At 44.6% G+C, this 24,666-nt stretch overlaps 1 protein-coding gene across 1 annotated transcript in view; it reads left to right on the top strand.

The window, feature by feature from the left end:
• Positions 1-24,666, top strand: part of EZR (ezrin) — a 48,397-nt gene that overhangs the window by 11,723 nt on the left and 12,008 nt on the right. The window contains 5 exon segments of the mRNA XM_045805432.2: positions 12,157-12,240; positions 17,453-17,548; positions 18,460-18,734; positions 19,369-19,452; positions 20,350-20,496. Of these exon segments, the coding sequence (XP_045661388.2) occupies positions 12,157-12,240; positions 17,453-17,548; positions 18,460-18,734; positions 19,369-19,452; positions 20,350-20,496 (686 nt within the window).

The raw sequence follows: 24,666 nt of genomic DNA, 5'->3' as shown, positions 1-24,666 counted from the left end.
TCATTCCTAATGTAAAGTTGGTTCCTACCTAGAGACTGTCAAAAAAGCTGTGCATTCTTTAAAATGCCCAGCTAGTAGGTATGAGGAATATGATTTAAATGCCCCCCCCCCCAGTATGCCTCTGCAACACAAGTAGATGAAACTTGGGTGAGAGTGATGACCCTTTCATTTGTCAGATGTCTGGAAAGCTTTCTTCCTGCCTCAGTTCCCTCTTTCTAGAAGCCGAGCCTGAGCCCATGAGCAGTGGCGAGGGCTCGGCATGAAATGTTCCCAGCCCCGTGTTCAAGTAGAGGGAACTGACCTTTTTAATGGGGCTGCTCAGAAAAAGTTCCTTTCTAACTCTGAGGTTGTGATTTTCTCTGGTTATAATGACTACAAACAGGACTGGTTTGTCGGCTTTTTGTATGCAGTCCTGCCTGACAGGAAGTGGGTCTGGGGGCAGGAAGTGGCTTACTTTCAGAGGCCGAAAGAGCCATTTAGAAAGACCTGGGGTTTCATTACATGCTCCTGAAATTCTGTGATGGATATTAGTTGATCTGGGCTCTTCCTTGTATATAGATATATACTTTTACATAATTTTCAACCTGGAATTTGGAACAAAGTTTTCAGTTCAGAATTTAAAACCATTGACTTATATTGGCAGACACTAAGTATAACATTTAAGAGCCATATAAATATAAACAAATGTTTTTAGTAGCTGATTATTAGAAGTTGAGGCAGTTGCATACACCTTTCTGGGCCTGTTTCCTCAGCCTTTAAAAGAAAATGGTTGGGGCGCCTGGGTGGCTCAGTCAGTTAAGCATCTGCCTCTGACTCGGGACGTGATCCCAGGGCCCCTGAGTTGGGCTCCCTGCTCAGTGGGGAGCCTGCTTCTCCTCTCAGTCTCCCTGCCTGCCCTGCCTGTGCTCGCTCGCTCTCTCTGTTAAATAAATAAATAAATAATCGTAAAAAAAAATAAAAAGAAAAGAAAAAAGAAAGAAAGTGGTTAGAGAGGATTACTTTTCCCCTCTCACCAAGCAGTACCCACTTAGAATCAGCCTACAAAATAGTTGGACCTTGTCACTACTTTAGTTGTTAACAACATGTACATTTCTATAACATAAAAATGATATAACATGTAGATACCTGAAACATCAAAGTTCTTTGGAAATCCCAAGACCCAGCTTTCATGTTAATGCCCTGCCCTATTTTAGTTATTTATTTTTTAAAGATTTTATTTATCTATCTGAGAGAGGCAGAGTTTGTGAGAGCGTGGGAGCTCACGCACACGTGCGCCTGGGAGCACATGAGCGGGGGGAGGGGCAGAGGGAGAGGTAGACTCTTCACTGAGCAGGGAGCCTGACCTGAGCCAAAGGCAGATGCTTACCTGACTAAGCCACCCAGGCGCCCCAGTGCCCTGCCCTATTATTGGCTGATGCACATTGAGAATTTAATTTTAGGAGAGTTAAGAAAGGTGGCGAGGAGTATGTAGTGTTTACTTTTGTGATTAAGTTACCTTCAAAATTCCTTAACGTGATACTGAATTCTTTGTTAATATGAGGTAGGCGTCTACCCTATGGTGTCACAACGCTCTTGGAGTAGGAGGCAGTGGCCTGGCATACCCACCCCCATAATTCCATTTTAAAATTTAAACTCACATTTCCTAAGACTAAGGACTGTGCTTAACCTGAACTGAGAAGCTCGACTTACAGCTCCTTGGTTTATAATGGAGTTGAGCTGCCTCATTTGTCATTGAACTCTGTGGTTATGACCTTACTTTTCACCTGGGCGGATGCTGACCAGTGACTGCTTTTTTACACCCCCATCTAGAAGGAATAGGAGGGGAGGGTACTGGATTGCTTTAATCCAGAAGGATAATGACCCAGCCTGAGGTTGTGGCTTCTTAGTTTCTTGATAGATACTCCCTATGGGACATTCTCAGTCTTCCATTAACTGTTAGCATCAGCCCACAAGTAGCCAGGTTTAAATTGTCCTGCTGGGGAAGTGACCACCATCACCAGGAATGGAATATCTGGAGCTGCGTGATGGGCACCAGGAGACCAGAGAACAGCCACCAGCAACATCACCCAGTCCTCTGTGACTTTCAGTACTTCATATTCCCAGGAATAGTGGGACCACCCATCCATGATTCCTAGGAAAGTTATGGGAATTACTGAGAACTGTGGGTCAGCACTTTGACCTCTGTAGAAGTGCTATATAGTTGTTGGTTATCGGAGTTGTTACAAGTGGACTCTTGTCAGCCCTAACATTTGATGATTTTATTATTCCTATTACTAGGCAATAAAAGTCTAGTATATTGTCCAAATTTTGTATAACTATTTGAAAACTTTATCAGAATATGAGCCTTATATCTATTCTACCCATCCGTCTTCAGTGGTTTGTGGTGCTACAGACAAAACGGTGAGACACAGAATTTTTACTGAACTGCCTGACCGTTTTTGTTCTAATTAATTCCAGACTTTTACATTTTCAAAGCTAGGTGACCAGTTTTCTTTGGCATCTGAAAATTTTCCTGTGCCTAACAGTCAAGCCAGTTTGTTCACCACCACTTTCAGTTTCTTTAATCTTGAAAGAGAAGAGCGTATAAAATGATGCAATTGGATATAGTTTGAATGTAAGATACAGAGGAGCTTGAAAGAATAGCAATATTGTTAAGTCATTATCCACTGATCTACAGATTCGCCATTAACAGTATCTTATTAATGAGATGTATTTATACTGTTATTTCCATGTTCTGGAAAGGTCAATAAACCTCAAGAAGTCTGGTGTTAAGAGATAGCACTTAAACATGTATCTCTGGGATTTTAAACTTTGAGCCCAGCCTGCTCTGGGCGTGTGGTGACACGTGGCTGCTGCTGGTGGTGGGAACACGTTTAAGTAGGGACTCCTGCCTCCTCTGCTCTGAGGACCCATGGTGTTGGTGCCCGTGCCATATCAGGTCACTGTGGCCTTACTCCATTTAATGCAAAATCGTATTTTAAGGACCTCGTTTCTATTTTACTTGTCTTCTCTGTTCTGCTGTTTTGGTAAATACCTTCCCGTAGCAACATGTTGGTTTTACTTTTGGCCTCTATTCTGAAAAGAATGGTGTACAACAACAGGGTGGCTTCTGGACTGTCTCTCTTGAATAAAAGTTGGGATCTTCTAAATTATATGCTTATTAGAAACTATAACAATGTAAAATATGGTCAATGGATTTTCAGTGGCAACTACTTCTGTATAATTTTGTTGTTTATATAAACATTGTTACTGGGAGCAGCAGTGCCCATTTAACTAAGACAAACATGTTAGTTACATCATAGGTAGAAACAAAGTTTCTTTTAAATAGTAGCCTTCACTTTGACCCCCTAAAAAGGGCTGGTGATATGGAAGAAGAGCTAAAAAATAAAATCCACTTGCCTTTGTGGCTTTCCAACTTTGCCTTCCTTGGCTGAATTCATGTGTCTGCATTTCTGTGCTAAGCTGATTAAGGTTTGCTAAGTTAATGGTAATGTTTTATAGAAGTTAGTTACTTGTTAGCCAGCCATTGTGAAAAATGATCACTGCATGTCATAGCTGATGTTATGATTTATCAAGTTGGAGTCTTGTTTATAATAACTTGATTTTTATCTTAAAGATAAGATCAGGATCCAGAGAGACTACCAGATAGGGGGTCCGTCTGTTGGGATATGGAGTATTTGGGATATGCAAGCATAAGTCTGTAACTGTACTCTAGTTCTAGTAAATGAAAATTTAGTAAAGGTGTTTTCACATAATGGATTATAGTGACAATAAATGCATTAATTTTGCCAAAAGTCCGTGAGGCTTTTTGTGTGTTCAGGATAGTAATCTCTTTCCCTGATGAGCACAGTGGCTATCCCGGGGTGGCCTCACCTGTGAGCTTGGGAGAGCTGTAGACTTATGGGCTCCATCCCAACTACTGAGTCAGCTTTTCTGGGCTCCACTGTGTCAACAAGCTCTTTAGGTGATTCTTCTGCATGTTCAGGTTTGGGAACCACTGCCTCGGAGGAGCACTGAGGGCCCCGGGAATAGTTACAAGGTGCGGCTGGCTGGATTTCCTAAACCATTCCTAAGTGACACCAGACTTCATAAAACATGTCTGATATTGCCACGTTTCTTTGTGCAGCAATGGACAGGGCTCTGGGGGCATTTATGTTAATCCAGGAAAGTCTAAAATATAAAGGTAGTATTCATTAAATGTGTGTGTGTGTGTGTGTGTGTATGTGTATGTACTTAAATTGAGTGCTGACTGGCTATAACGTGCTCGGCACCGTTGAAATTAAATGTGGAATGGAAGACTCAGCCCCTACTTAAAAATTAGGGAAAGATCATGATTTACTTGAGAGAACCCTGAACAAGAGCCTGAGTTCTCACCGCTGCTCCTTGGTGGGACAGCTGTCAGTGCTCTTCCCTCATTTGTGAGGGAGTCAGCTAGAATTCATGGTGGCTGGAGTACTGCTGGCTTCGGGAGAGTAAGTGTGGGAGAGGGTAGGAGTCAGTGTTTTCTACTGTGTTCACGTCAGTTTGTTTGGCAACTGGGACCTTCTTCCTGAAAACAGAATATTTTCATTTACAACTAAAAACAGTAAACTTAGGGACGCCTGGGTGGCTCAGTCGTTAAGTGTCTGCCTTAGGCTCAGGGAGTGATCCCGGGGTCCTGGGATCAAGCCCCGCATCGGGCTCCCTGCTCGGCTGGGAGACTGCTTCCTCTCCTACTCCCCGTGCTTGTGTTCTCTGTCTTGCTGGCTGTCTCTCTCTGTCAAAATAAAACAAAACAAAAAAACCAGTAAACTTAAATTGAATTTTAGTTTTTAAGAATTTTTTGAGTTGTCTGGCTTGCTTAGTCAGTGGAGCATGTGACTGTTGATCTTGGTTGTGGGTTTGGGCCTCACATTGGGTATAGAGATTACTTAAAATCTTTTAAATAAATCATTTTCTTCTTTGTTTCCTCCTAAAGAATTTTTATTCTTATCAATTTGAATACCAAATTGACTAGTCTAGTTCAATGACATTGTTTTCCAGCTGTTTCATATTTTTACAATCACTAAAGCAACATGGACCTAGTTACTAAAATATTCAACCCAAATGTCCATTAGCTGACGAACGGGTAGACAGAAGCCATGTATCCATACAGTGGAATATTGTTTGGCAATAAAAAAGGAACAAAGCACTAGGCTATAACGTGGATGAATCTCACAAACATGCTAAGTCACAAAGGCCACATGTTTATAAGAAGTGTTGAGAATGGAAGTCTGTGGAGACAAAAAGTAGATTGGTGGTTCTCAGGGCTGGGGAGGAGGAGTATTGGGAGGAGTGACTGCTAATGAGCACCAGGTTTCTTTTAGGGGAATGAAATGTTCTAAAATTAGATAGTGGTGCTGGTTGCATAACTCTGCTGAAAACCACTGAATTGCACGTTTTAGATGGGTGAATTGTGTGTAAGTTATATTTCAACAAAGCTGTTATTAAAAAAGAGCACATAATGACTCAACATGAAAATCAAAATACAACAGTCTATAATTATTCAGTTACGTAAACCAAAATAGCATCTCAGAAAACTGTTACAACTCATTTATTATCTGTTGTGAGAATTTTTCCTTGTCCCACTCCCCTGCTTCCCCCATTTGTGGGAGATCGTTTACTCCATCTACTTCCTATCAGAGCATTTCTAAGTATTTGAAATGTCTTATCCAAATATTTGAAAGCTGTTGGAAGTTGCTGAAGTGGCACCTTTGGAAGAGGACTGGAATGTTGGAAAACAGCGTTGACATTTTTAAGTGATTATGAAAGGTCAAGCTCTCAGTGTAATCTTGGTGGTGCTTGGATAGTTCTATGGATAGTTCTACTCAGACTAATTTTTGAGTAAATGTAGGTGTGATAGTATTGGGACTAATCTGTTAGCACTGAATCCACTGCTTGAAATTCAAACATTCAAATGCAATCATTTGTATTTCCCTATTTTTAAATGGTTTTCCTGCTTCTTAAGTACGTAGGAAAATCACTGTAAACTTTCTTTCCCCCTGCAGTATTCTGGCTACAAAAATGAGATCTGATTGCCTTGTCTGTGGAGACATACCCGCTTGCTTGCCTGTAAAGTTTGCGGAGGAATTGGTCTTTTGAATGTTTCCTTCTTGTTTTGGTCTTTAGTACAGTATGAGTTAATTCTGTAAAAAGTGTGATTAGAGAGGTAATCTTAAACCAAGTTTTTTTTTTTTTTTTAAGTATCTCAGAAGGAAACGGGCACTTCCCAAAGGAAAAATTGCATGACGAGATTTATTTACTAAAACAAGGGAAAGAATTGGGAGGTAATTGGATGCCCAGAACTCAGCAGTCACACATGGGTTAGAAGTAAAACACAGTATTTCATTGTCATCTCTTTTTCACATCTCTGACTCTTAGAAGGCATTTTAGATACTATTTTGATCAAATTAAACTGGGAAGATGCTGAAATACGTTTTCCCTACTGGTCCTTTGGGATATTCTGTGGAAGAAACTTCTGTGGGTAGAATGGTCCCGGGGAATCCTGACTAGGACAGCATCCTGGGATTTCGTGACAAAGACATTAACACAGCAAAAACACTCAGAAGTCTTTCTGTTAAAGAAAAAGGAAACAGAACCAACCTTAACTTATGTGACCTCAAAATAACCCCCTTTGTATCACCTCTTTGTCCCTCTCCCTGGGAAGTTCAGAGGATGTTCGAGAGAACTGCACAGCCACTGACTTGGATGGTGTCAGAAGCCACTCAGATAATTTTTAAGTCCTAGAATGTTACAGTTTGGAGATCCCTTACAGATAAAATGTTTCCAGTTACAGCACTTCGTTCTACGAATGAGGGGAAGTGGCTTTCAAGGTGCGGACCACTGGTCAGGGATTGGCTGGGATGCCTAGGGAGGCAGGTCCTGGCCGCCTACCTGCTGTCAGTCCTGTGCCCATGATTGCTCAGTTTTTTGGGGGTGTAAGCAAAGGGGACAATGGATTTATTTTTCTTTTAAAAGTGTAAATCGTTACCGAGTTTAATTAAAAAACAGATTGTGGTTTAACACCTTTACATTCTCTTACTGGAAAAAGAGATGTCAGTTGCATTGGAGCAATAAAACCTGTACTACAGTGTCCAGCCAGAGAGTTGCATTTTCCCTCCTGGACATGTGAAAACAGGTGTGAGCTTTTCTTTTCCCCATGAAAACGATCTCCTGGCCAGCTTTTAATAGTATCACAGTTAGCTGTTTTGCTCATGAATCTTTGCAGTCCATCCACACCTTCCCCTAAGAAGGAGTCGTCAACCCGCCTATTCTCACGCCTCCAGCTTTCATTGCACCCCCACACCTCCCCTTGTGCTGTTGGACTCTAGACCTAGCATTTCAGAGGCAGAAGGACCTCAGAACTTATAGTCCAAACCCTTGGCTTGCAGTTAAGGGGGGCGATGCCCGGTGGGAGGAAGTCTTCAGGCTACAGCATCAGCTCTCAAACTCAGGACCCTGGCTGCATTCTCTTGCCTTTGTTTCAGTGATCCCTGAATTCAGCTGGTCCTTACTTGCGTGGCTTCAAAAATATATAGATTCTTGGACTAAGGCCCAGAAACTTGGGTGTTTGTTTGAAAGGCTGCTCTGGGGATTCTGATAGTTGGGCCCATTTGGAAACCGCTGTGGTGAATGGGAGCTATTCGAGGCCCATCTCTATTTGCTCTCTTATAAGTGACTGAAGGTCAGGGGTGGTCTGACTCCCTTTGTTGCAGCCCCCCCCCCCATGCCCGGGGCACCCAGTAGGTAGTTGATTGGTCCTTGTAGAGTGAGTGAGCCCCAAAGGCATGCCAGGTGCCCACTAACTGGGTCGGGCAGGGAACAGTGAAATGAAGCTATTATGGTTCATTGGCTTGTTGTGTCACAGTCTTGAGCTGAGCTAACCTGTAAGAACAGCAAAGAGAATTTTTTAAAGAGTAGATGATTAAGCAGAGGGAAGACAGAGACAACATTACAATTAGGTTTTCATTAACTTCATTAACTAAGGCAAAAATAGGTTTCTGTGTTAAATTCCCGTATCAAATAACCTGTGCATTTTCTAGAGGTGCAGTGCACATACCTGGGGAACAGTAGTCGTGGTCAAGAACCAAAAGCGTGCAGGCATTTTGCTTAGATTTAGGAATTTTTACTGGCCAGTTTTGTTCTTGGTTTAGAAATAAAACTTCAGTTCATTCCGATTTTTGTTTTTAAAACATTTCTCTCAGATACAGACTAGCAGCATATACTGATACGTTAGCAGTCGAAGCCTCTCCTGTCTTACTGAAATGAAACACAACTCCCTACTAAGCTGGGCTCGTGAGGCAGAAAGAAGAAAGATTTCTCTGCTAAATATGGCCAGTGTGGAAAATAGGCATTATACTCAAACCTTTCCCTGCATGGGTTCAGGCATCTTCATTTAACGTGTTTTGACTTGGGTCTAAGGCAAGTCCTCTTGTTCTAAAATTCTGACATAGTATCTAGCAGGAGGAAGACCTCATTATTTTTAATCTGTGGAGTTTAAAATCCTGTTGTTAACTCCATTATCTAACTTACTTATGAATTCCCATTACACATGGTGGGGTACAATTAAGTCTGGTTCCTTCTATGTTTAACACTTTAGAGCTTTCAGTATGGCTTTGTCCCTTAGCTTCAGTGGGGGTAGCATGTGGAGGAGACCTGAATTAAACTACCATCTACACTCTCAGCCGCATGGTGTGTTGGGGGGGTACATGCGCAAAACTAAACTTTAATCACCACCATCATCCCCAAACAAAGAAGAATGTTTAAAAGGTTTTCAGTATTTTCTCAGGCCCAAGAGAAACACTGCCTTTTGGGGTTCGGTTTTCATGACTAACTGCTTGTTCACACACCTGTACCACATACCACTGTGGGATTTTGTTGCCTTCAGCAAATGTTGCCTTTGATAAGAAGTATGATGGGGGGTAATTACCAACACAATAAAAATTGCAAAACACGCATTCTTTCTCCCAGCCTTTGCACATGGTTTGGGTGTGTGTTTTGGGGGGGGGGGTTTGGATATGTTTTAAGCCTGTTGACCTCTGTTTTTTTGGTGGGACCATCCTCACATTTATCGTGCAGGACCATACAGGCCCCCTTTATTTCTGTGGCATCATTGCAGATACGAGCATCGGCTTCCATCAAGGTTCTAAAAACAATTGCTTACCATGGAAACTCAAGATAAAGATAAAAAGAGAGTTGTGGGTGCCTGAGCGGCTTAGTTGGTTACAGTGTCGGACTCTTGATTTTGGCTCAGGTCTCTGCTTTGGGGGAGGAGCCTGCTTAAGATCTTCCCTTTCCCTCTCTTTCTGCCCCTCCCCACCCTATTAGCTCACAGGAGTGTGCGCGCTCTCTCTCTCTCTCTCTCTCACTCTCAAGAAAGGAGAGTTGGGATTTAGATATTGCTAAATTCTGATTTTTTCTGATTGCTGAATTTCTGATTCTTAATTGCTAAAATCTGATTTCTTTTAAAGCCCCTGGATAAGTGGACCAAAATATGTATATAAATGGTCCTGTCATCTGACTAAATGCGTAATTTTAAACTTTGATACAAGTTTATGCTGTATTTCATTATTAAAGATCTATAACATTGAAAATAATCTTCACAGGCTTTATAAACCTGGAACTCTTTAACCTGTTTCTGATGAAGGAAGTGCCCTGCTTTGGTCCTTAGTCTGGGTGGCAACCTCCCTTCTCCTCACAGAGCATGTGGAAATGGTGGGGGGGGGCACTTTTAGATTCCCCTGGCGACTGAGGACACCTGTGTTTAGTAGGTGGCGTCAGGGGTGCATTTGAGATAGTTTGCAGAAGGAATGCCTGCGCCCAGAGTGCCAGTCGTGCCCCTGGTGAGAAACACTAGTGAGGGTAGTGACTAGTCCAGGAGCGTGCACGCCCGTGATGCCCAGCAGCTCAGCCGCGGGCCGCCAGTGTACCATTCTCCCACGTGTTGTCGAGGTTCATGAGTTCTCTCATCTCAGCCTCTTAGCTCAGGGTTGTAGAGCGCACACTGTATGTGAATATACACATATATTGATAAAAATCAACTTTTGATTTTAGGGGCATTTTTGAAAATAAGAAAAATTCTGATGTGTCCCCAAATCAGATCTGGGAATTACTCCTTTTGACAGGGCCAAGGGATCAGACAACGGAGAAAAACTTATTTCCTATTCTTTGTCCCAGTTTTGTTTGTTATTGCAATGCCAGAAAAACTTAACCTGATCATCAGGCTTGCCATCTTTGTTTGAGGTTATATACCAGGCTTCATGATAGCCTGTGGGTGTTGGGGCTCACAGAAAGAATTCTCTGGAAAGATCAGACCAACTAAAACTGGGCAGAATGGCCATGTAGGAGCAGTGGATGGCAGATTAGGTCTTTGTGGTGGCAGGTGTAGTTCATAGAGGTTAGGCAGACCTTCTCCATTTAATTTTTAAGAAGTTTACTTTCTACGGACTACTGGCGTGCTACATCCATCCTCTTATTTGCCTTTTCAAAGAGTTGTGTCCACTTTGAGTCAAATGTGAACCTGATTCAAACCTTAGAATAGTTTTTTCTATATTCCTGTTAATCAGTTTGCAATCAGTTAATCAGCAAAGCATATCTAAGGCCCTGTAATTGTTGACACCCCCCCTCCACCTTAGTTTTGGATGTGATGTGTCGTTGGGGGCTTATGAGTATATAATTGGAGCTGCATTTGTCTCCTGGAATATTTTACTTTGGAGCTGCTTTTTCATCTCTAATATTGTGCATTTGGAACCATAATTGAGAAAGCTGTTTATCTTTTATGCTTCATAACAGCCACTTTGTGATTTTTTAAAAAATAAATTCTTGCTGGCAGGAAAAGGAAGAAACTTAGGTTTTTATATTTTAATACAATTGAAGAATTTAAAATATGCTTCATCTTTGTAAACTTGAAATTGGAGGAGAGACTTTCTTGAAATCCTGGAAAATTATACCTCATTTCTTTTTACTGTCAGCCAGAGAACCTTTAAAAGATAGATTTGTGTCAAAGTATCTCTTAGTTGTCAGTCTTGAGGGTTAGAAGAAACAATCCATGAAGGCGTGTTCTGTTCCTAGAGTGAGAACTAGTGTGGGCGCTGAATGTGTGTCTTGCACTGGCTGGAGGTTTGGACCTCTGTCAGCTAAGTCTTAGTCCTGTTACTGTGTCCTTGTGATATTTACATTCGAGGCAGGAAGAATTTAGGGTATATGTCTATCCAACTACTTACATATTTCACTTGAAAAATGGTGAAAAGCGAACATTTCTTAATCTTAGTGGCTATGGTGTTTTCCTTCGGGACAGTGATACAAAGTAGATGTGTCTGTTTTTCATATGCTAGTAAATTTGAGTCTTAAGTGATAAATTTGAAAACTACCTTGAAGTGAATTTTTTAAACAAACTCAATGGGAATTAGAGACTTTTTTTAAGGCCCCTTCTCACCCCACTTCAGTTCCTTGTGACCTGACCATCCCATGATAGGTCCCTCCTCCCATTTTACTTCCGTCCTCTGCCTAGAGGCTCTTACAGGTTTCCTGTGAGGGGGTGTGTACCATTTTGCTTGTCACGTCTTTCATTCCTGAAGCAATTTTCCATGTTTCTACCATCTTCATAATCGGCATTTTAGATTACTGCAGGATATTCTCTTTGATGGGTTTTTAGTCATCTGACCATTTCTTTCCACTGTTTAGTTTCCAGTGTTTCTAAATACACTGGTATGTTGCACCTTCTCTCCTCCCTTCACTTACTGCCTTGGTCGGAATTTTTGAGGAGGCTCACCACCCCAGTCACTGATGCTTCCTTGGCTGTCATGAGGGTTAATACGAGCATGGAAAAATATGTTAATGGTTATCAAAGTAGTTTTGTAGAAAAACAGCCTAGACTCAAGTGTGAATGTGCTTTATTAAAGCAAAGAGGCCATGCCTTTGAGTCCAAACTGTGTGCAGTGCTGAGACTCACCAGCTATCTACTGTTGGCTTCAGTGCGTGACCGTGTGCATGTGTGATTTGTGACAGCATGAGAATGGATGTCAGTGAGGAATTGACTCTTGCGTGTTGCTAAGTAGGTTTGCATTTTTGCAGAAGGCTCAGATTATTGCGAGAAAGGAACACTAAGTTAAGTATAATTCATTTTGTTCTGTTTTTTAGATCAATGTCCGAGTTACCACCATGGATGCGGAGCTGGAGTTCGCCATCCAGCCAAATACAACAGGAAAACAGCTTTTTGATCAGGTTGGTCTCTGAGCTTAGGAGAGAGTTCCCATTTAGGAAAAATGTCCTTGCAAATCTGAATAATCTTGCTGAGTGTATTGGTTTGCTGCTTAACTTCTCTTTGTAGAGGAGGACATTTTCCCCTCCTTCCAGGGGGTTCACACTGTTGTAAACACTCTACAGAAGTAGAGTGTTCACAGCCCTGTGAGAGGAAATTTAGGAAATGCTCTGAAGTCTTAGCACAGTGACCCATCTAAAAGCTCTGGCTCCCATCCCCTCACCCACAGGGGTCTTCATGGTCACCCCAGCCATCTCCTGCCATCTGGTTGGCAGGTCAGGGTCAGACACTGCCTGAGGGCCCGGCTGGAACTGAGCAGGCCATAAGTTCCATGCCCAACTGCAGGATCTGTGAACTCCCTCAGGTGTCAGCAGATGCCGTTCCACGAGCTGGGCAACAGCACATCTACATTCTTGAGTATATCTTCCTGAGACCTGAACGTGAATGCAGAGTTTTGATAATCGTGAGGCACCAGGAAAGCTGTGATAACTTTTCCATGGAACAGTTCCAAGTTTTAGAACAAGATCTGCTTCTCTGAGCTGAATAAATTCTGCTCTGGGGCCAAGGATCCAAGAAGGCAACAGGAGCAGACATGAGTTTACAAGTCCCTTGAGCTATAGCCTGACTCCCTGAGAGGCCCTGCTGATAGGAGAGGTGATGTTCTGTACCCTAGCATCAAACCCGGAAATGGGGGTGGGTGCTGACTGGGAAACGTGGGAGGTAGAATTCCAGCAAATTTAAAAGGTATCAATGATTCCCTCCCATGCTTGATGATACCTCCTTCTTATCCCCCAAAGTGAGCGCCCAGTAGGTTAATCCACCCAAGTGCTGGGTCAGCTCTGTGCAGTAGCCCCAGGAGCCAGCACTGGTGCTGCTGTGTGCACTCCAGGCCTTCTGCAGTAGGCGGGGACACCTTCTCAGCTCTCCCTGTGCTGCCGTGATGAGGTCATCCCTGACTCTGCCTTACCCAGTATGGGTAAAGGCATTTACTGCTCTGGGTGAGGCTGGACTTGGGGCAAAAATCTAAAGGTTTCTCCTGAAAGATGATCCGGAAGTAAGTTAAATGGAGCCAGCTGAGTGCCACGTGGGTCAGTGGTTAGAACAGGGATGAGTAGGAGCCCCTCGGTCACCCCAGAGTTCTTGCCTATAAATGAGTGCTGGGCTTTCCTCAAGCAATTTTTAGAGCAGAGAGGTTAGGTTGGTTTATAGTTTTGATGTCGCAGCCATATAGCTGCCCTTGCCTCCGTCTGCCTTCCTCTGTCCACGTGTTTGCTTCTCAGAAACTGTGAAGAGGCCCTCAGAAGTACTTCTGCAAGATAGACCGCTATCTCTTAGAAGATCCTTGTCTGTTTCCTTGGGGTCCTGGGGAAGAGGGGAGGGAGTGGAGAGAGTGGGAGAGGCCTGCCCTGTCCTTCAGATTCTCCACTCGGTGGTTCAGTTCTACAGACATTTTTAACTGCATACTTGTGTGCTAGGCACAGAGCTGCATGCTGCACAGGATTGTCTCCACTTCTTGATCCAGGGTGCCATGTTGACAGAACTCTACATGTTCCTAAATGCTAAATAATATATCTGGTTTGGTGTTCGGATTGTTTTAAGCCAGGTATTTTTCTAATATTAGATTATCTGCTTACCAGTAGCATGGAGCTGTGGATTAATAGGTGTACAAAAAATGGACCCTGAACTCAATCAGTAGATGTAGTTTATTTAAAAAGTAGTAACCACATAAACATGCCAAGTTTTGATAAGCTCTGTATCTAAATTATTCCAAAGCTCATTAGTCCCATCAACGATCCTATTCAAGCGCCTGTTACTATTCCCCACCCCAGAAAGTCAAGCCCCCTTATCCGTGTGCTAAACAAAAGCAAGGCTACATCCCACTTTGACCTCTATCTTCCCAAGTCATGTTTCCTGCCTAAATCTCTGCCAACCTCCCAAGACAGGTAGTAAGATTCCACCACCGGTCAGCTACTGGAAAGGGAAGTAGTGGGAGACAGAAAGATCCTGAACTCCATCTTCAGCCATAAGACCTGGATCACGAAGCTCTCTGACAGTTCATGTTTTAATTTCTTTACAGTTTGGTCTACTTACCATGAAAAATACCACATAATCTGAGAACGTTAAGGCTAGAGCAGACCTGGAAACGGCTAAGTCTGTATGTCATAAGTGAGGACATCAAGGCCCAGAGAGAGAAGAGAATTGCCCAAGGTTCTATAGCTTGTTAGGGCCAGGGCAGGGGTTGGCTTCACAGTGTCCAACCCTACTTATACTTGTCTTTTTGAAGATCTGTTTTTCGATCCTTCCATGTCCTTCCAAGGTAGCACGTGACACAGAGTATCCCACCTTCCTGTGTGTGGGTGGTCAGGCCAGTTCTCAGTGGATGCCCTGGGTGCTTTCTGGGGCTCCTTCCCCACACCCCAACCAGGCTGGGCATATTTTCTTCTTAATGTCTTTAGAGTCTGTCCTTTTCTCTGTTGCTTACCTGATGGCCTTCTAGGTCTGGGAAGGTTGTTCATAGGCCAAACTAGCAGTGGCTAAATATGGTCCTTAAATGGAATGAGTTGAAAGAGACTTTAGAGGTGAATTAATCTGAATCCTTCTCCCGACCCCATGAGTTACTTCAGTCTCTTATGCAGTAACTGGCCCAACTCCACCCCAATGCTCTTGCTTTATCTGCGCCTAGATTCTAGTCCAGGGATCTGATGGAGGGCCTGAGCAGTGCCTTTCTGCTACCATAGTTCCTGAGATGGTGAGAAGGTCGTGACTCAGTGTGCCCATTGTTCCCATCATCAAAGCATATGTACCAGCTGTCACTTGAGATTGAGCTGAGTAGACCTGTCCCTGCATTTTCCTTTCCAAAACTGTCATTTAAAACACCGCTGATACAGAGCTAAAGGAATAGACCCCACACCTGTTTGTATTCTTTTTTTTTTTTTTTTTAAACAGAAATTTATTTTCTCACAATTCTGGTGGCTGATCACCCGAGATCAAGGTGTTGGCTAGTTTGGTTTCTTCTGAGGCCTCTCTTCTTGCTTTGCGGGTGGCCATCCGCTCACTATGTTTGTCTATGCATATTCTGCTTCCATGATGTATATCAGCTTTAGGGTAAGCTAAGGACATTGGAGGGAATGGTGAGGTGTGTTTTTGCAGACTTAAGCATTGATTTTTAGAATAGACTTTAGAATAGACTGAAGGAAAGCAGGTTAATTCAGTTCTGCCGTTTCGAGGAAGCCGTAGGAATAGAAGTAAGGCTTTTGAAACACGCTGCAGACAGTCATTCTGGAATGAGATGGAAGATGCCACAGAGATATTTGGCAGATTGGGGCACCCACGGACACGCTTTTCACTGAGTGAGTCAGAGCCCTGGCTTATGTCCATGGCGTGTTTCCAGAGTCTGTGATCTGCTTCATGAAGGGGGCTGGCCACATCATAGTGGAGGGAGAAGAGGCGTCTGTGCTGTGGCCATGGAAATCAGCAAGGGTTTGACTGGGATGGGGAGGGGAGTCAAGCAGACAGGAAATCATTTCAAACTGGTTAGGACCTAGGCTAAGGCTACAGTTCAGTGGATGGAGTGCAGGACTAGATTGCTTATATATGTGGGGCTTTCTTGTACAGCTTTGAAACAACCTAAAGAGGAAGAAGGCAAGGCAGGTTTTATATCCAGATGTTGAGATGGAGGTTTATAGGTAGTGAGAAATTAGCAGAATTGGATACAGAAAACCTGATCTTCATATCAGCTGCCCTAACAAGACCTAGGTGGGGTTTGCAAGAGACTTAGGAGTTAGCACAGAAGAGTCCCGAGTTCTTCCACATCATCCCATGATGGAGCCCTGCTTCCCCTCTTTGGTGGTGGGGGGGGGGGGGTTGAGGGAGCCAATGAACAGGCCCATCTTTGGCATATGGTGAACAGGCTCCTGGAGCTCCAGCAAGCATCTGGTCCCCCAGTAGATGAGAAAACAGGCTCAGAGCAGGAGTTTATCTGGAATTTCAGATTTTATTTTAAGCAAATGCTCCAGATACCTGTTTTGTCATTTCTCATGTGTTCAGACGTCTTTCCCTTTAAATGTGATAGAAGCCATGTATTTGAAGAATGGTAACCTTTTTATAAAGGCTTAGCATTGTATGTCATGGGATTTAAACTGGGCAGCAAAGCTCTGGGACTCGGTCGTGATGATGTCTAACAAGTGTCCTCAGCAGGTTGCTTTTCTCTTTTGGAGACATAAGAATAACCAATGTGGGATTCTGTCTGTAGTGGACCACAGGAAACTTTCTCTAATACTGTGGAGAATTTTATTATTTATTTATTTTAAAGATTTATTCATGCAGTTGAGAGAGAGAAAGCACGCACACGCTTACACGAGCAGGGGAGGGGCAGTGGGAGAGAGAATCTCAGATTCCCCGCCAAGCGCAGAGCCCAATGTGGCCTGAGAGCCCAACCCGAACTGAAGTCAAGGACACCCAACCAATTGAGCCACCCAGGTGACCCTGAGGAGAATTTTAAAATACAAAACCCTTGCTATCACTTAGGGTTGAATTCTACCTTCCTGTATCAGAATTTCAAATTTCTGGAGGTTGGAAGAATGTTAAATCACTCCTTGGCATGTGTGAAGCATAACTCCCTTATCTCCCTGCTTTCCCTGGAAGCTTGCCACCACCGTCTGTCGCCCACCTTTCCAGGGACTGCTATTTCCCTCTTCCTAGTTAAGCAGAGGCCTGGGCCAAATGACTGAGAAGCGGGGACAGGCAACCAGAGGACACCCAGGTGTTGCATTGCTTCACCTGCTGACTTTCAACCCCTTTTTCACGTGGGCACACCTGACAGACATTCACACCTGGGACGCACGCTTTCCCTGATGTCCCCTGGGTGGTGCCCGATGGTGTGCGCATGCTAACTCAGCTGTTTGTCACCCCTACTCCTCTGTACTCCATTAGCCTTCCCAAGTAAAGACAATTTATAAGATCTTGAGATTTTCTGAGATTCAAAGTTAATCCTGAATCTGCTTAAGTGTATGTTAAAAATAAATTGTTCGTGGCTCTGGGGGAATAGCCTCTGTTAGTAACAGGTTGGGATTCCTGCGGGGGTGGTGTAGGGGAGGCATGCACGGTGTGACTGAGTGGCCAGCACCTTGCTCTCCTGGCTGCTTCAGCCCCTGCCCCGCTGTCTCTCTCACACAGGTGGTTAAGACCATTGGCCTTCGGGAAGTGTGGTACTTTGGCCTCCAGTATGTGGATAATAAAGGATTTCCTACCTGGTTGAAACTTGATAAAAAGGTAAGTCAGAGTTAACTATTTACAGGCTGTTGTTTGATTGTTGGTCTGCTCTGTTAACTTCGAAACTGGAGCACCTCACTCTTTTGTTTTTTTCTCTTGTTATTTGTGTAAAAGTTTTTATAGACAAAAAAAGGTTGGAGGTTTCCAGTAAATGGGGGATATTGGTTGGAAATTAGATCCTGGTCTTTCTCCTTACTGCTCACTCATTGGGGCATATGATGGTTAATTGCTTAGCTTTTAGTTGACCTTAGTTTCTTTTTCCCCAATGAGATTGTTAATCTTATAAACCATGAATCATTCACTGTTTTGTAAGAACCTGTTATTGCTTTGTTTGAACCTGTGATAGATTATCTTCCAACTCCAAAGACTGAATTATTCCATTAACAACTGTAAAGAAAAGCAATAAGCTTAAATGTGTTTTCTCCACACAATTTTGAAAATGTCCCTTTTCCAAAACAAACCTGTGTCGTCCCCCAAATTACTATAGTAAGTCTGGGGGCAATTAGGGACGGGAAGAGAGGAAACAGGAGTAGTTTTTAAATGCAGGTTCCATGGCCTACAGCTTGACTGGCCATGGGGACAGATGCCAGGCTCACAGGCCACTAGGCAGGCAGCTTCTAAATTTGAATTCTCTGGAATTGGGAGCGTCTCCCCAGCAGTTAGCGGCCCATCCTAGTGGCTTGGTGGGTCATTAACTGGCTGCTGCTGGACTTCCAGCTAAGTGTGGGAGGGTAATAGGACTTTAACTGGCCTGTTTTGGTCTTATGTGGTGAAAGGTGACTTTCAGAGTAAAGGTAATCTTCAGAAAACTGGCCTGCAGGACCCTTTTGAGCCAATGGTTAGAAACTGTGTTCGGGAAGGCAGGTCTTGTCCTCCAGGCTTGCGGATGGCATTTGGTTTCTGTTGTCCAGGTGTCGGCACAGGAGGTCAGAAAGGAGAATCCACTTCAATTCAAGTTCCGGGCTAAGTTCTACCCTGAAGATGTGTCTGAGGAGCTCATCCAGGACATCACACAGAAGCTTTTCTTCCTCCAAGTGAAGGAGGGCATTCTCAGTGATGAGATTTACTGCCCTCCTGAGACGGCGGTGCTCCTGGGCTCCTATGCGGTCCAGGCCAAGTTTGGAGACTATAACAAAGACACGCACAAGTCTGGGTACCTCAGCTCTGAGCGGCTGATCCCCCAAAGGTGAGCAAGGGATGACAAGGCCTGGATGAGAGCACTGGTTGTATCCTTGAAGGGCATAAGTGGTATGTGTTAGCAGAAGCAGTCAGCAAGCACAAGGGTAAGTGCTCCTTGAGGCTGGGACTCGAGAAGTTCCTAATCTGTGTGCTTGCCAGCGCATGCTCTGGCCTTCCTAGCTACTGACCTACCATAGCCTTCCCCTCAGGCACCGATCCGCCTGTAGGGGGTCTGTGATAAACGTAGCAGGAAGGGGGACTGTTCTTCACGGGACAAAGAGCAACTATGTTATATACATAGTCACACTTAGCTTTCCCTAGTGTATAATGATTTGGCCCCATTAAATCTGTTTTTATTCACTAATGGTCATATAAATTACCCCTTTTGGAAGAAGAGTCCCCTTAAAATAAAAAATACCTTTTTATGATTTTTCCAGTAAGACTGGATATGTCTCATTCTAGATTCTAAATCTTTCAAGTTGCTGATTGTCCCAAATGCTGCATATTAGGAAGTAGAAACGCTCTTTGTGGTGGTTTTATTTGAAAGAAAACTCAAGGTTTGCAGGTGGGCAATGGCCCGCTGCTTGCCTCTCATGGCCCTTTGTGGTGACCATCCTGTGCTTTCTTCCTTTGCAATCCAGAGTCATGGACCAGCACAAGCTCACCAGGGACCAGTGGGAGGACCGGATCCAGGTGTGGCATGCCGAGCACCGCGGGATGCTCAAGTGAGTGCTGGCTGGCTCCTGCCTCTCCAGCGTGTTGCCTTGGCATTGACTCCAGATAGGGTCCTCAGGGTGGTTAGCTTCCCGAGCCGCTGCCCCAAGCGCGGCAGAGCCGTGAAAGGTAACAGTTGCACAGAAGGTTTTTCTTAAATAAAGCCAGGTGTTCATGCATGGGGGTAAGAAGCAGTTTAGTTTAAGCCTCAGGTCCTGAAGACTTCTCCCTTGTTTGTTTTAGAGGAGAGAAGGTCTTGTGTCTAAAACACTTTGTTTCAGTCAAAGGGGCAGGAGCATTGTTCACAGTGGGAAGAAATTGATCCCAAGTGAGAAACACTTGCTCTTAAAGAAGCACAAAGGAGGCATGAAGGAGGAGCATGATGTGACATGTGGCTGCTGGTGTAAGAAATGGCCAGGTTCTCTGTTGCCCTGGAGTCCTCACCTGGCATTAGCAGCAGTTCCGTGTGTCCCCCCAGCCTCGGAAGTTCATTTACAGTTCGGGCCTCACAGACATTGTGTCCGGCTCTCATCTGTCTGGAGCATCTTTTACGGAGGGAAAGAGCTCAAGGCCTACGTGGTGGCTGCTAGTGAAGCGGATGGTGGGCGTTCCTGCGGCAGCTTGTGGGCAAGAGAAAGACTGCCTACTCGGGCAGTCTAAAAGGAAAATCGTCTGTGTCCAGAGAAACCAGCATGAGTCAGTTGTTCTTCCAGAAGGTCTGAAGTACATCAGTGGTCAGCGTCTAGGACAGCTCAGGGCCCAGGTGTGAATGGCCAACAGAGGGACAGCAACGAAGCCATAGCTGTCAGCCCATCCACCGGATCTGCCTGTGGAGATAGGGGAGCGGTTTTACGGTTCAGAGTACAGCACACACGAATGACCGTGTTCTTGTTTGTTCTCCCCGTTAGAGACAGTGCCATGTTGGAGTATCTCAAGATTGCTCAGGACCTGGAAATGTATGGAATCAACTATTTTGAGATAAAAAATAAGAAAGGAACAGACCTTTGGCTTGGAGTTGATGCCCTTGGACTAAATATTTATGAGAAAGACGATAAGTGAGTTGATCTTTATAATTATTCTCGGTGGGGGGTTGGGGTTGGAAAGAAGGGAGAAAATGGCCACCATGCACATGGTTTATTTTGAAGTATTTCTCTGGTGGCTTGCTGGCCCAGCATGTGAATCTTCAAGGGCTCTTCAACTGTGATGTGGCCACGTTTTGTCGGAGGTTGGCTCAAGGTGTGCGCTGTTTCTCTCCTGCCACCATAGCCTGTCCACCAGCACAGTGCCACGTACTGACCAGTGACCCCACAGACTGGAGCTGCAGGAAGGCCTCCCCTGCCCTCCCGCTGAGGCCTTGCCACCAGCTGCCTGTAGGCACCAGCACACCCACAGATACCACCCAGGCAGCCCTCCCGTGCTGGTGGCTTAAAGTTTGTGCTAATCCAACCAAGAATAGTTACAGTGCTATCAGAGACCTTAAGATTCTATAAACAGTGGCTTATGTACAGACAGTTTAGCTAAATCCTCTGAACCTGTGAGAGGTGTCTAATGGCCACGTGTTAGGTGTGTGTGTGTGTGTGTGTGTGTGTTGGGTAAGGTCTGCAAGAGCCGTGGAGAGCAAGCCAGGCCCTGCTGGCTGCTTTTGCCTGTCCCTGTGCTTAGAAACACTGCAAATGTGCCTGTTTTCTGCCAGTGAGCTAGATACACAGGGTAAAAGACCATTCTCATTCAGTGAGGACAAGTTTTCCATGGTGGTTCCCTGTGCCTTGGAGTGATGGCTCTCCCACATATCCTCCCATTGCCCCTCCTCTCCGATGTTAGTGCTCTCAGACTCCCAAAAACCATCTCTCTGGCCTTCGTGAAGGGTGTGCCACCACTTGTGACAGACTATGTGTCACAGAGAATCTGCCTTCAATTTCAGCCATGTGTCGTCTTTCCAGAACCCAGGGTACAGATACCTTTCACCTGTGTCAGGCCTTCACAGACCCTCCACTTAGTGCCAGAATTGGATGGAGGAGAATCCTCTCTGTTGGAAGGCATGGTTCTAGTCAGAGAAGACCTCAAAGAATCACAGGAACTCCTCCCAGAACCTAGTAGTAGTGAGTTACTGGTTTGCTGCCTGCCCATGTGTGCTGGACCCAGTGTTGTAGAGAAACACGAACAGTCTGGGAGACTCAGGAAACCAGTCCCTGGTCCTTCTGGAGGCCCCTCAGTTGGACAGTGACTGGTCAGCCAGCAGTGCCCAAAGTGAGAACGCAGTACCCTCGTGGGAATAGATGTGGGAAACTGCCTCTGTCTCTGAACTCATTTCTTGAATGACCAGATTTTGTAACATAGCCATAGCCAGGGCTGTCTAAACAGGTTTTTCCAGCTGCAGGAAACAGCCAGGGGCAGGAACTTGCTGATGTCAGCTTGTAACTACCTCTAGCCCACGTAAATGTTCAGTTTTTTCAAGTGAAAATTAGCGCGATTCTTTCAGTCTCTTCTCTCTCCCCATTCCCCCAATTTACCAGTGAAATTGGTAGTCCTCTCGAAGGGATCTTCTCCCCCAAGGAAACACTGGGGCATAGGGCAATGCTCACTTCTGCCTCCTCCCTGCTCCTGAAGGCAACCTTCTTTTCAGTTAGGAAGAAAGACTTAACCAGACAGTCAATCAGTAGGCCTAAGTTCTTCTCCTGTTAAGCAAATATTGACAGCTTGGTCACCAGTGTAAGCAGGAGGTTGACTCAAGTGTGAGGAATGCTGGGATGACTCTGAGCTGGTAAGTGTTGGATCACTACCCCCCGCAGTGGAGCTAACAGTGGACAGTTGGGCATTCACGGGGTGGCGTTCAAGTGGGAAATTGGATCTATTGAGTATGCAAGTTGAACGATAAGAGACTTAGTGCACCTGCAAATAAACAAATATACCTTTATTATCCTATTTTAGAATTAAATATATCCTGGTTGGGAAATGTCTCTTAAGGTCTCTCTTCACTGTATACGTAACCACTGAGTGGGAGCATGTGGGACTGAACGCATTTGTCTCTTTCTTTCTGTAAACCCGTAGATGAGAAGAGGAGGGACTTGGAGGGGGAGAAAATAGGCAGACCCCTTCCCTGAAAGGCGTCGTCAGCTTGGAAACAGAGAACTTTCAGATTAGCTGTGTTATGTGACCCTACCTGGCATTGTCAGACCAAATCCAAAACCAACAAAGACAAAACCAGGAGAGGGACATGCTGTTGCCCCCAAGTTCTTCGGTCCTGTGAGAGCGCTTCTTCCCGCCTAGGGCTCACCCCTCCCACACTCCTGAGTCCCACAGTCTTCCTGGTCCTTCAGAGGCAGGAGTCTGGGCAGTGGACTGAGGCTCCAGCAGGTAACTCGATGGGTGCTTTAAGGGAGAGGATGCTGGAGAAGGCTGCAGACAAGCTGGGGCCGAAACAAGGACTGATGCCTTTTTCCCTTAAATTTCTCACTCGGAGTTGTAAATCACCTGCTCTGATTTATAGTTCTGTCTTACTAGCTTTACTGTGTATGCAGTAAGCCAGTCGTTACGGTGGTGATTGTAGTGCACTGTATTCCACGGTGGTCACGCGTGGCATGTGCACACTCCACCATACGTAGTACAACAGAGTAAACTGTGATGTGGTGTATATAGCATTATGTATGTCATGTAGATATGTTATATAATGTAAGCCATTTATTGATTTTTTTTAAGACTTTATTTGTCAGAGATAGCACAAGCAGGGGGAGCAGCAGGCAGAGGGAGAAGCAGGCTCCCTGCTGAGCAAGGATCCCGATGTGGGGCTCCATCCCAGGACCCTGGGATCATGACCTGAGCAGAAGGCAGTCGCTTAGCTGACTGAGCCACCCAGGCATCCCAATAAGTAGTCATTTAAAGATATCTAAAATTATGCTCCTGGGCACAATGTTAATTTTGCCCCCTCCCTGTGTGTGTTACAGCTTTGAGCTGTAGTACAGAGTTAGTGGGTTACTGATCTGTGTAAGAGAGGAGAGCAAAAGACCGTTCTTTCAATTCATGTGAGTTTTCTTTTATCAAACATGCCAGGATCACAGTCGTCAGTTCCTTCTCTCCTTTCTGGCCTGTGGGACCCTAACTTGAACGGGGAACAGAATTTTCAAAATAAAACTTCCTGGTCTCTTACAGAGACTGTTGCAGGGACTCGAGTTAACCCACCCAGAGTAAGAAGCTTAGACGTTCACCTCAGACTGGCAGAGAAGAGTTTGGCCTCCGCATGTTTGTATGTGCACGAGGGCGGGGGAGAACCATGGTGCCTGGTTAAGTGTGGCTGGCAGCAGGCATGCACAAGGGCCACATGGGAAAGAGTTCCTTGGCATGCCTGTCCTGCGGGGGGGCGGGGGGGTCCACCCTCACCCTCACCCTCACCCTCACCCTCACCCTGGATTGACCCCTGCTGATACTGATGAGTATCTTTGTTTCCATGGTAAGAACATAGGCAGAGCCATCTGTGTGGCCTGCACTGAGCTCCAGCCCACCTCAACACCCCAGACCTTTGCTAAACTTTTTTTAATGAAAAATTTCAAAAAAAGATTCTATCCTTGGCATTTTGCTACTTATTTGTCTCTTCCCAGCTGCATGTCACTGTACCTTCTAGCCCTCTTTTTCAGACCTTTTTCAAAGTAAATTGCAGACATCTGTATACTGTCCCCAAAATGCATATTATTTACTAGAGCTCAGTATGTCTTGTTCATCTTTTGATGTAAAATTTAAGTACATCGAAGTGCACAATTCTTAAGTGCTCACTTGCTGAGTTTAGATATGTGTCTGTAAAATCCAGACTCTTGTCAAGACACCAAAGAACATTATCATCACCCCAGCTGCATACTTTGAATTTAAATTTTTTAGCCATGTATTTTTTCACTTTGAAATCATTTCAGACTTTTAGAATGTTCCAAAAGTAGTACAAAGAATTCCTGTCCTTCACCCAGCTTCCCCCTGTGGTAACATCTGACAGAGCCATAGTCCAGGTGTCCGTCAGGAAGTCAGCGCTGATGCAATACTATGAACAGTATACAGACCCAGTTTCCATTTTAACCAGTTGTCACTAATGACCTTTTTTTGTCCCAGGATCCTGCCCAGACTCAAACCTGGACTTAGTCACATACTCCCCAGTCTGTCTGTCATGACCTTGACCCTTTGGAAGAGCATACTGGCCATTAACTCTTCAGAAGGTCTCTCAACTTAGATCTGTGTAATGTTTTCTC

The sequence above is a fragment of the Ursus americanus genome, chromosome 11 (genome assembly GCF_024610735.1).
Source record: "Ursus americanus isolate L20-20 chromosome 11, mUrsAme1.1.p, whole genome shotgun sequence".
Lineage (NCBI taxonomy): Eukaryota > Metazoa > Chordata > Mammalia > Carnivora > Ursidae > Ursus > Ursus americanus.
The sequence above is the reverse complement of the archived record's forward strand: the minus strand, read 5'-3'. Positions and strand labels throughout refer to the sequence as shown.